Genomic DNA, 13,276 nt, shown 5'->3' with positions numbered 1-13,276 from the left:
TGTAAAATTGTAAAAAGGAGACAATGTAGATACTGTTTTACTTTGTACATTTATGATGATGTTACAGAGCAAACTAGCAGTTTCGACACCTTCTATTTAAATCTGCCGTCCTGATTTTTGAACTCTGTTCTGTTACTGTATGCCAAGATAAAGAGCCCAAACTCCAGCCCAAACTTTTTTTGCATAGAGTGGGATAGGGTTTCAGGAAAATCAGTTTTTAAGCCTCAATCACATGGGCTTACCTATCTGTACACCAGTACAGAGGTCTGTTATTGCCCACACGGGATGTACAGGTGTTCCATGCATCCACATGCAGGCAGTCCCATTCATATCTATTGGAATTCAGCAGCTGCATTGACATAGCTATTGAGATACACGGGCGCCATAATTAAAGAAAGGACACAGGAGCCGCTGCCCGATGCCTGCTGTCTGCTGTGGATGCCTGCTGTCCACTGCGGATGCCCGCTACCTGTCACCTGGATGGAGTAAGTGCCAGACCAGCAGACAGCGAGCAGATTAAACCTCATTTACTTCACTTGACACTGAGATTAAACTATGAATGGGACTGCCTGCAAAGTGCACTTTGTGGTCCTGTTTCAAAGAACGCCCTATTTTATTTTCCTTTTTTTTTTTAACATTGTCACCTGGACAGGAAGTGAAGGGAAAATCCCCAACAGGGACACAGGTGGCAGTAGAAACAGCTCTATTAGCTTTTTATCCCTGTTCACATTGGAGATTTTTACTTACTTCCTGTCTACAGTCTTCTTTTTTTTTTTTCCAATAACAGTTTTTATTAATCATGAGAACAAGTAAACCAGGTATACTGTCTACAATCTTTTATTAAGTCAAAGGTGAGGTATAAAAGTTATCACAAGTATAATAGATAACATCTGTAGCAACATAAAGATTCAAAACGGATCCATAAGAAAAAAAAAAAACATTGAAAATCACACTATAAATGTATAGGACATAAAGGTATCCATCAAATAAGCAAGAAAAGGAACAAAACAAAGAAAAAAGAAAAAGAAGCAAAGAGACAAGGCACTTTTACTGTATGAATAAAAGTTATGATCGTGCAGTTTCAGTATCTCAAAGTACATTCAGACCAAAGGAAATCTGCACTCAATAAACTCTTATAAATAGCCAAGGTTATTGGATGCATGTAAGCTATTGATCTTAGGAAGGCTGAGATAGGCAACATAAAAACCAAGGATCCCATTAGGCAGCAAATCAGGTTTTAAGCCTCATGCACATGATCAGAAAATTCTGCCAGCAAAAGTTGGATGAGAGCTTTTGGTCAGAAATTCCGACCGTGTGTATGCTCCATCGGACTTTTGCTGGCAGAATTTCAGCCAGCAAAAGATTGGGAGCATGTTCTCTATTTTTAGTTCGGAAAAAGCTCAGAGAACTTTTGGGTGACCGTGTGCATGCAAGCTAAGCTTGAGTGGAATTCCGTCGGAAAAACCATCCAAGTTTTTTCTGACAGAAAATACGCTTGTGTGTACGGAGCATTAGAGTCATAAATTGTGTGAAATATCTGTTCCATAAGCATAATAGCATCCATTCTAGAGACTCAGTGAAAGGCACTGTCGTAGATTTCCAATAAAATATAATATAGACATTTTCATGTTACTCCACTTTGTCCAAAACAAATAAAGCTTTGGCTGAAATAAAAAAAATTGCATTGTTACCCTAATTCTGCTCAAAGTAACAGATGTGCTTAATACTCTCCACTATATATATATATATATATATATATATATATATATATATATATATATACAGGCAATGCCGTCTTTAATATTGATTGGACCCTGGGCAAAAATTTTCTTGGGGCCCCCCATGCACTTTCACTCTCCACCTGCCCTGAGACATACAATAAATAGCAGCTAGACTTAAAGCGGTTGTATACCCACTAATTTTTTTTATTTTTTTGCCACCTGCAAAGGAAAAGGCATAATGAGCTAGTATGCCCCACATACTAGCTCATTATGAAATACTTACCTTAGAACGAGGCCCCGACATCTGGCCCGATCCATGCTGAGGGAGCTGACATGCTCCCTCTGCGTTTCTTCCGGGTCACTCGGGAGATTTCATCCCGGCCGGGTCCGGCGACTGCCGGGCTTTCAGCTGAGAATCCCCTTGTGCGCATGCGCCGCTGCAGTCAGCGGCGCATATCGAGGGGAATATCTCCTAGACCGTACAGGTTTAGGAGATATTTTTTTTTACCTACAGGTAAGCCTTATTATAAGCTTTCCTGTAGGTAAAAGTAAAAAAAAATGACTATACAACCACTTTAAAAATCAGTTTACTGTATCAGATAAGGCAGCAATTGTGATTGGTTGCCACTGCCAGTGTTTACAGCATATCATTACTGCTTGTGGACTGGTTGCTAGAGGTTACAGCACACATAACGACTCACTGATTAGTTGCTAGAGATTACAGAAAATTATTTCTGCTTGCTAATTGGTTGCTAGAGATTACTGTACAGTAATACTGTTCACTGATTGGTTGCTAGAGGTTACAGCACATCATCTCCTCATTGCAGGGGAGCATGATACACATATGAATGGCGCCTTTATTTACATATCAATGCTGCCAGCCGCACCTATTTACTTAGTAATGCCGCCACTGTTTACATATGAATGCCGGTTATTTACATGTAAACACAGGGTCTGCAGGTGAGTCATCTGTACACAACAATACGGCAGAGCTGAGCAGCATTAGTACCAGCACGTCACACTGAGATATCGGGACACAGCACAGGACTAAAATTTCAAAGGACAAGGGAATTTAAACTAGGATAGTTGGCAAGTATGAGGCAGCTGCTTTGGGCCCCACAACAATGACAGGGCCCAGGGCAGCTGCCCCTTTTGCCCTGCCTTAAAGACGGCCCTGTATACAGGGCTTTTTTTCTCAGAGAATAGGTGCAGGAACTCCCTCCCTTCTGAGTCACCCCTTGTCTCTGCCCCCTACCCACCTCTGAGCATCGTCCCTTGGTTCCACCCCTTGCCCACCTCCCATCCACCCCAAAAGAAAATACCACACCCAGAAACAAAAGATCCAACCCCAGCAAAATTAGACCCCCCCCCCCCCTGTAGCAACAGTAGCTCTCCTAGCAGCCAGCATCAATAGACCTATTCCTCAACAGTAGATCCATACCAGCAACATAACCCCCCTCAGCAAAAATAGATCCCCATCAGCAACAATAGACCCTCACATAAAAACATATCCCCGCCAGTGACAATAGATTTCGCAGCAGCCAGCATCAATCGACCCTCCAGCACACACCAGCACTCTACGCTATAACATACATTCAGTGCTGGAGGTGTCAGAACTGCGTTTCCTTACGTTCTCACTGAAAAAAAAGCCCTGTGTGTATATATATATATATATATATATATATATATATATATATATATATATCAGAGGGTTAATTTGTTTCTTTAAAATAACTGCAAAGCCTTAGGAATTGCTCAGCAATTTTGTTTAGGGAGTTTTCTAAACACTTCTAGTTCAGCCTTTCAAATTACTAAACCTGTGCCAAGCTGACATTGGGGCCAAGCCAGAATGTGTAATCATAATGTAAATGTTACTTTGTACATTATGAACGCTGTGATAGGAAAACAGACTTAAAGCTGAGCTCCCGGCAGATATAAAAGACACAAACTAATGCAGCTCTATTCATATTCTATATCATTAATACATCATGGGGATTTGAAGTCAAATTCTAGTGCTTAAAGTGGGGTTCCACCCTAAAGTGGAACTTCCGCTCATCGGAACCCTCCCCCTCTCCGGTGTCACATTTGGCACCTTTCAGGGGGTAGAGGGGTGCAGATACCTGTCTAAGACGGGAGGCTATGCCGTTTCCTGTCCTGCCGTGCTGTCTGCTGGGACACACACGGGTCCCAGAGACAGCGCGGACCATTCCTAGTGCGCTGCGCGACTCGCGCATACGCAGTAGGGAACCGGGAAGTGAAGCCGCAACGCTTCACTTCCTGATTCCCTCACCTCGGATGGAGGCGGCAGCAGCTGAGAGCCGAGCGATCGATCGGTCTCGGCTGCCGACATCGCTGGACCCTGGGACAGGTGAGTGTCTATTTATTAAAATAGCAGCTGTAGTATTTATAGCTGCTGGCTTTTAATATTTTTTTGTAGGTGGAATCCCTCTTTATCCCTCGTGTGAAAGGGGCCTTAAGCTGAAGTAATCCCATCCATAAAACAGCTTAATTTCCGGCATGTGCCGGAAATGTAACACTCCCATTGGTTGTGCTCTCAAACTGCCAAACCATCCAATGGCTGGTGTCAGAACTGATCACATGTGCAGCTTCATGGCAGCTGTAGATTAAACAGTGGTAAAGATGGCAGCTTCCTTGGCTGATAAAAATAGGGGAGTTAACTTACACTTAAAGAGAACACTAACTTCCCTTGATTGTATGTACCTATAGGTAAGCCTATAATACGGCTTATACGTCGCCGATTACGTCATTGGCGCATGTGCTCTGAAGGGACGACCACCCATGACCGGCAGCTCCCGTGTGCATGCACGGAAGTGATGTCACGTGGCTCTGGACAGTCACAGAGCTGGAGTCCACACACCCGGAGGGAAGACAGGCAAAGGTGGATGTGGCCTCCAGCGGGGATGATGTCAATCAGTAGAGCAGTGGATGGTGTCAGTAGGGCAGTGGATGGTGTCAGTAGGGCAGTGGATGGTGTCAGTAGCAGTTGCGGCCCGTCCATTAGGGTTGCATGCGCAACGCCCCCCTATTCTTCCATCCGACCCCCTACACTCAGGGGTGTCGGACCATGGATTCCAATGGGGGGGGTGTATTTTTTTGAAGCCAGAGGCTCTAATGGCCTTCAAAAAAGGGTGGGCTTGGGGAGCAGAGCATTGAGCTCCGAACCCACCCAGTTGTGTGACATAGTGAATTAATATTCACTATTGCCACACTGATCCTCCTGCCGGCCAATCAGGAAGCGGGTTAGAGACCCACCACCAATTGGCTGAAAGAACAGGAAATCCTATTGGATGCCTAGGAGGAGGGAAGAGGCTCATGCTATGTCACCCTGCCACCGCCAGTAGGATATGCCGCCCGCCCGGTACCCAGATGGGGTAAATGCCGGGCTTACCCTGTCCATCCAACCATACTCCCACTGGGGATCCAAAAACAAAACCACCAGCTGCCACGGTATCAGTAGAGCAGTGGACGGTGTCAATAGGGCAGAGGATGGTGTCTGTAGGGCAGAGGCAGGTGTCAGTTAGTAGAGCAGTCGACATATCAGTAAGACAAAGGTTACTGTCAATAGAAAAGTGGATGGTGTCAGTCAGAAGAGCAGTAGACAGTGTCAGTAGGGCAACGGATGGTGTCAGTAGGGTAGTGGATGGTGTCAGTAGAGCCATAGACAGTGTCAGTAGAGCAGTGGATGGTGTCAGTAGGGCAGTGGATGGTGTCAGTAGAGCCATAGACAGTGTCAGTAGAGCAGTGGACGGTGTCAGTAGGGCAGTGGATGGTGTCAGTAGGGCAGAGGACAGTGTTAGTAGGACAATGGACTTTGTCAGTATGGGTAGTATCAGTAGGGCAGAGATTGGTGTCAGTAGGATGGTGATAGTAAAAAAAATATCTTATTTTTAAGTTATTTTTTACAATATTAATTTTGTATTTATTTTTTTTAATTTTTTTTAGGAGCCCCATTGGGGGAATTTGGCAAAAAATCAGGGGTCTAAACAGACCCCTGATGTTTTATTTTTGAGACAGAGATTCCCCAGTCCCTTTCTCTGCAGCCTCAGTTGCACTGGACGGTGAATGAATGCGGAGTACTTTGTGCTGAGTGTTTTCCTGTTCACTCACAAACTGAAGCATAGTAAAGACAGTTTACTATGCTTTAGTTATGAATGAACCTCGTGAGTGATCGGTGCCAATCAATCACTGTGTTTATTTAGAAAAGGAATGGGTCATTAAATGACATATTTACTGCTCCCTTCTCCCACTTGCTATCCTGAAGCATCACCCAGGAGCAGTCAGCAGGAAAGGAGAGGAGGGAAGCTGGCAGCCCTGTGAGGGGGAGGGGGACATGGGGGTAGGAATCTGCCCTCCATGGGGTCCCTAGGGTGTGTCCAGGCACACCCGGCACACCTATGCACACTCGGAGGCTGGAAGACAGTATGTAAGGTAAAGCAGTTGACAGACAGCAGCTGTCAGACTTCCAGTGACTTTTTACCCCTTGACACAAGCTGAAGCACCAGACTCTTTCAGAAGTTTACTTGCAGTGATATCATGGAATATAGAATAGTCAGATATCTGCAATAGCCTTGGTTCTCTTTAAATAGGATTACATTAGCCAGTTCAGTTCAGCACTTGTGAATTGCATCCAGTTGAGATTCACATATGTCTGTGATTAAACAGAATGCTTTAATAAGAATAAGAATATGAATTTTGATCATGTTTAATGAATTGCATATGTCCTCAATCCACCTCAGTGCAAACCTTCTTAGAAAAACAAAATCAGAAACCATATCCCTGTGATTTCTTCTTTACTGGAAGATGGTCCCAATGTGCAAATTCTGAAAAAAAAGAACTTCTGGAAAAATAAAATGCAAAAAAAAAAAAAAAAAAGATCAGTACATATTATGGTCACCCTGGAATTTGAGATTTCACCACTAGGAGGCAACACGGGTGAGCTCTGTGACAACACTTGTGGTCTCCTTGGAACATAGGAGTTTACATTTCCATGGTACTTTTGCAAAGAGATCTCTTTTAAAGCAATTCTAATATAATGATAATTGTGTAGCAGACTGAAACATTTATGGCATCTCTTTTATTTTCAAAATTAATTGGCAGTACCTATTGGTTAAAATCCGGTGGATTTGGTGATTTTTTTTTTTTATAATCTTCATTTATACCTGAGGCTGCATGAAGATAAGATTCCTCAGCACTGCTCACTGCATGGACACTGCAGATAATTAGAGGAATTGGTACTGGACTACATAGGCATTGAGATACAAGGTATTAAAGAAAAAAATATTTTTATTACAAATTGATTAAAAATGGACAACCAGACAAACGGTGATTTAAAAACTTTACAAAGTGGGAATTGGCTATACAGTAATAACTCAGATTGCGAGTAGTGCGTTTTACAAGCATTTCGCAATACAAGCTATTATTTTTTTTAAATCCTGACTCAGTTTGTCAGCGTTGTCTAACAAGACGAGCAGGATTCAAGCCAATGTGGTGTGCAGTACCGCATATGGCCAGAGGTGCAGGGGCACCGGTGACACTCAGAGCCGCTTGGATTCACTCGGAAGCCACTCTGTTGCTGAGTGTCTCCGAGTGCATACGAGCGGCTCAGAGCGGTCTCTGAGTGTTTCTGAGTGTCTCCAATGCCCCCTCCCTCCCCCCCTCTGGCCACATGCGGTACTGCATACAATAGCAGTCACTGTAGAACAAATGATCTGAGTTTCCATTGAATCCTAAGGGGAAACTCGCTTTGATATACGAGTGCTTTGGATTACAAGCATTCTTCTGGAGCGAATTATGCTCGTAATCCACGGTACCACTGTATAGTATTTCAGCACATAACCCATACACCAATCCTGAATGATCATAACGATGTCCTTGTTGAGACAATAATAATTGTTCTAGCAGGCTCGGTACGAGTAGATCAAAATGTGCATAAACACATATAAATGTCCAGTACCAATTCCTCCAATAGTATCTTCAAATTAACGGGATGTGGCACATATGTATTTTTCTTGGTGTCCGCAGTACCACTCTGTGGTGATACCTTAAAATTCTCTTCTGCAGATAATTAGCTGATGTGGCTGCGGCTGTAGTGAATCTAGGTTTGTGTTCCCACATTATTCCAGACTTAGCCCTTGTACACACAGTCAGACATTCCAACGGAAAATGTCCGATCGGACCATGTTGTCGAATAACCTGACCATGTGTGGGCTACATCGGACTGTTTCCATCGGAATATCCGACGACAAAGTTTTAGAGCTGGGCTATAAAATTTTCCCACAATATGATCCGATCGGACTTTGTCCGATCATTTGTCGAGAATTCCGATCGGAACAAGTGCCCCGCATGCCCAGATCAAATTCCTAGACCAAAGCTATTGGCTACTAGCCTGAACATAGTCCCGTCATAACGAAATAATGTCATCACGTTACGAACGATCGGATTTTCCGACAACTTTGTCCGATCCTGTGTATGTAACTCCAGTTTCGGACAAAATCCGTCAGACAAAATCTGACGGATTTTGTTGTCGGAATGTCCGACCGTGTGTACAAGGGCTTAGACATTCTACGAAAATATGTTACATCATGTCACATCACACATATGTTACAATGCTGGGAATGATAATTTGCAATGTATGGCTCTCAAGTATAGCTATTACGGAACTATATGTACTGTATATTACTTTTTATATTACTTTTGGGTACTTTTTTCACCAAAAACTTAAAATATAATTATAATTCTTTCCATGCTACTTTTACAAAGAGATCTCTTTTAAAGCGAGTCTAATAGAAGAAGGGGGGACCCCAATACACAATGGCTTTTTTTATCAAATTAAGGAACTACAGGCTCTACAGAAAGTAATAAAAAATACAGGCAAAGCTTTTTATTAACTTAGATCATTCAAATTTCACATGTTGGTAGAGTAAATTTTGGATTCCAAGCAGAAGCAAAGTGCGTCAATGAGATAGGGTGCAGGATGTGTGGCATCTACAGAAAACTACAGAATGTTTACTGAGATGACATCATTGAGAAGATTAATGGTGTCAGTGGTGTAATCTCCATAAACCTGCTGTAGCCTTCTGTGGATGTCAGACAACCTGTACCTTTCTTCGTCAAGCACTCAATGACGGCATGTTGCTTCTGCTTGGAATCCATTCTTTACCTGGCAAAAAAAAAAAGAAGAGTTACTATAGAGAATGATTTGCTCTACAACATATGAAATTTCAGTGACCCATGTAAATTTATTAAAAAAGTTATGATCACTTTTGCCTACTTTTGGTACAGCCCTCGTATATGTTGTGTTGGTGCTCCATTGCCTATTGAACTTCATTTTAATTCAGGGTCTCCCAGCAGTTGGTAGGTACCTATGGTCCAAGGAGCAGTCTAATAACACCTCCACAGGCAGAACTGGCATTGAAGTTGTTTCAGATCCAGCACCAGTCCCAACCCAATTTTCTGAATATTGGGAATAGTAGCATTGATATGTATAATATGTTGTCTCTAGCAATTTCATGCAACATGTCCCCAGTCTCGAAATATCTCCTGCACAATGCCGCCAGTCTCCACCTCTAGAATGTCCCCAGACTTTAATCTCTTTTAGCATTACAAATAAAAAAGATATATGCACCCCTGAGGATATAAGAGGCTTCAATTGAGGCCCTTATACTGAGCAAGTTGGCCACCGCTGGTTTATAAAATGTGTTCGGTAACTCTGTAAATGAGCTCTTAGTAGTTGTCTAATTTCATTTACACTCAAAGAAAAGCTAATTCCCTATGAACTTTACTTAGCTTATGTGGTGGTGAAAGAATTGGTATTGTTTATCCTCCAACCTACTTTTCTTTTGCAGGGAGTGCCAGGGAAAGATGGCTCGTCCGGACCCTCCGGACCCCCTGGACCAATGGTAACATTTACTCTTTACTCTATTCCAATACTCAGGAATTCCATTTTACAAAGTGAATTATGTTATGTTTGCAATACGATACTTTGGATCGGGCCATATTTGTCCCTCAGCTAAATCCAAAATATATTTTCTGAAACTGGCATGCTGTACTCTACTACACACTTGTACATTTAACCCCAAAGAGGTTCCACTTTGTTTTCTTATTTTCAGTTCTCTAATTTTTCAATTAAAAAATGTGTAACATCCTTTATACTTAGATGATGTAGTATTTACTTAATATGTGTGTACATATAAATATACAAATGATTTATTTGGAAGCAAGGAAGTTGAAATCCCCCTTTTTGTATATAACTTGCATTGCCTCCTATCACAGGGTGCTCCAGGTAACCCGGGATCTCCAGGCTCTCCAGGAAGCACAGGACGTCAAGGTGATAGCGGACCACCGGTAAGTAGAGTATCGTAATCAGTGAACTGATTCATGTGCTGATATATGTAGTATTGATAAGGTACAGAACTATTCATTCAGTGTGTAGGAGACACAGCCCATGACCTTTGCAACTCAACTTATTGGTTATGCGGGATTACATGTGCTCTTCTAAGTAACACATATCAGTGTAAAAATCCAAATACTGTAAATGATGTGGCTGAAATATGTTGACTTATACAGATGAAAGAGAACATATAAATCTCCTACTGAAGCTTTCTGGAATTTTTATCTTAGAAAATATTAGTGATGGCAAGATGTAGCTACCTGTATATATAATCCTTATGTCTGAGTGTAAGAAAAAACCATTAGAGTGAATCTGGAAAGAGAAAAAAAAACCCTAAGGGTAAGACTTTAAAGCCACTACCACATAAACAATGAAAAGTAGTAGAAAAATATTAAACATTTATTAAACAACATATATGGAATATTGCACATGATCGTGGATACAGTGTATACAAAAAATGCAAAGAAAGAAAAAACGTACTGAACCCGACGCGTTTCAGAGATGGGTGCTGTCTCCTTGATCAGGGCTTTTCACAGAAAATATAATATATCATAGTCATTTGCATATACATAGGAGTATCCAGATTAATTAAACATTAATGACACTGTCACATGGAATCCCCTGCATTTCCTGTCCACATAGGTGTTGCTTCAATTTAAGATGGATTTGGATGGGGGAATAGCCAAGCGTTATGTGGGGATAATCACACCAAAAGGAGTTGAAATATGGAAAACCCAGATAGAACACAAGCAACACTGTACAGTGTACTGAGGCCCAGCAAACGGAGAATCTAAGCGGAGCAGTGGCATTGATTACAGGCAGACAGGTTGGTGGGGACGTGGAGAGCACAGAATGCCATAGACCGTTAAGTGAGATAGTGGTCTCAATGAATGAAGTCCAACATTAGCTTCTCCAAGACCGTCCCATCCATAGCCCTAGATTAGAGTGAATCTGTTGCTTTTAACCTGAAAATCCAGCCAGTAACCACACTCTTTGTTGCAGGTCAACCACCATAAGCCATTGCCTCACAATTGGCAGTAGCTTTGTTAGCCTGTGTAAGAGCTTCTTCAGATCGCTGTTGGGTTGCCTATCTGATAGACCTTATAGGTAGCCCAATGGGCAACTGATGGAGCAATGCTGCTGCTAATTGCAAGCCGAAGGCTTAGCATTATCAGCCTGCAATGGAAAGAGCTGTTAGTGCCAGGATTTCCAGGTAAGAAACTGCAACATTTAGGTTGGAAGTATTACTCCTCAGAGATCCCAACAAACGTAATGATATCCCCATACAGTGACCACTGACAAGTCCGCCATTAATACACAACCCCGTTGTAGAAGTAACTGACACTAGATAGCTAGAGTTGTTTTCTGTTCTGTTTTCTTCCTTCTTTTCTAAGTCCCTCCTCTCCTTCCCCCATATTATTTTCCCTCATGGCTATGGTGCCTCGTCTGATGTGCATCAGTGCATTGTATATACCTTATACACTTCAGGTCAGTTATGTTGATGAAGTAATGAAATATATTTTATCTGAGTCCATTTCCCCCTAGTCACCCACACCCGAGTTGACGAAGGTGTGAGGACAAGTGGAGGATCTCACACAGGCTAACAAAGCTACTGCCAATTGTGAGGCAAAGGCTTATGGTGGTTGACCTGCAACAAAAAGTGTGGTTACTGGCAGGATTTTCAAGTGGTGGATCTATGTGCTTTTCAAGGATTGCTACGTATCTGGCTTGTGTATACTGCCTGTAGTTTGGCTGTGTTAGACCTGTTCCTGGTGTATGAACCAAATGTGAACACCATGTTTATCTGTAGATTTTTGTTATTCTGCATTTTCATTGTCTTTTTTACAAAACTCAATAGAAATTTGATTATAAAAAAAAATGCAATATTTTCTGAAGAAATCTGCAGAAGGATATGCAGTCTGAAATAAATTGCACTATATTATTAGACTATGTTTGTACTATACCTTAGCAGTTCTTGATATGTATTTGCCCATGAGGGCATCAAAGAATGATTTGCTTGGCTCCATCCACTGTCCTAAAATGAAATGATAAAATGGAATGTAACTGGTATTATGAAATACAAAACTTCCCTTACTCCATTTTTTTTATATTAGCCCCACTGCCCAAAGATTAGTATGGGCCAGCTAAACGCACCAAATAAAAAATAAAATTTTTCAAATTTTACTAAATAGAGGCTTAGATTTGCCTGTATAGTCTTTGTGAATGAAAGCTTATATTGGACGGTTGTGTCAGGAAGCAATAATGCAATTTGACCCATTTATAGAACATGATTCTTGAGTTTGAGATCATCAGTTCAGTGACTTACCAGGCAGTCCAAATCATTTGGTGGAGGGGAGATTATGGTGAGGGGTTGTTTTTTAGGGGTTGGTCTTGGCCCCTTAGTTCCAGTGAAGGCACCAGCATACCAAGACATTTTGGACAATTTCATGCTCCCAACTTTGTGGGAACAGTTTGGGGATGGCCCCTTCCTGTTTTAACATGACTGCACACCAGTGCACAAAGCAAGGTCCATAAAGACATGGATGAGAGAGTTTGGAGTGGAGGAACTTGACTGGCCTGACCTCAACCCGACAGAACACCTTTGGTATGAATTAGAGCGGAGACTGCGAGCCAGGCCTTCTCGTCCAACATCAGTGCCTGACCTCAGAAATGTGCTTCTGGAAGAATGGTCAAACATTCCCATAGACACACTCCTAAACCTTGTGGACAGCCTTCCCAGAAGAGTTGAAGCTGTTATAGCTGCAAAGGTTAGGCCAACTCAATATTGAACAATATGGACTAAGACTGGGATGCCATTAACCACTTGCCTACTGGGCACTTAAACACCCTTCCTGCCCAGACCAAATTTCAGCTTTCGGTGCTCTCACACTTTGAAAGACAATTACTCAGTCATGCAACACTGTACCCAAATGAATTTTTTGTCCTTTTTTTTCCCACAAATAGAGCTTTCTTTTGGTGGTATTTGATCACCTCTGGGGTTTTTATTTTCTGCGCTATAAATGAAAAAAGACCGAAAATTTTGAAAAAAAAAACGAAATTTTCTTTGTTTCTGTGACAAAATTATGCAAATTTTTAATTTTTCCTCATAAATTTTGGCCACAATCTATACTGCTACATATCTTTG

At 41.9% G+C, this 13,276-nt stretch overlaps 1 protein-coding gene across 3 annotated transcripts in view; it reads left to right on the top strand.

The window, feature by feature from the left end:
* The window catches only part of COL14A1 (collagen type XIV alpha 1 chain), a 258,472-nt gene that overhangs the window by 208,067 nt on the left and 37,129 nt on the right, over nucleotides 1-13,276 (top strand). For all 3 annotated transcript variants that reach the window (XM_077493283.1, XM_077493281.1, XM_077493282.1), the window contains 2 exons: nucleotides 9,587-9,640; nucleotides 10,014-10,085. In XM_077493283.1, coding sequence (XP_077349409.1) covers nucleotides 9,587-9,640; nucleotides 10,014-10,085 — 126 coding nt within the window. The remainder of the gene's footprint in view (nucleotides 1-9,586; nucleotides 9,641-10,013; nucleotides 10,086-13,276) is intronic.

This window comes from Lithobates pipiens, unplaced genomic scaffold (assembly GCF_037356315.1).
Source record: "Lithobates pipiens isolate NorthernLeopardFrog02 unplaced genomic scaffold, aLitPip1_a1.2 Scaffold_19, whole genome shotgun sequence".
NCBI lineage: Eukaryota > Metazoa > Chordata > Amphibia > Anura > Ranidae > Lithobates > Lithobates pipiens.
The sequence above is the reverse complement of the archived record's forward strand: the minus strand, read 5'-3'. Positions and strand labels throughout refer to the sequence as shown.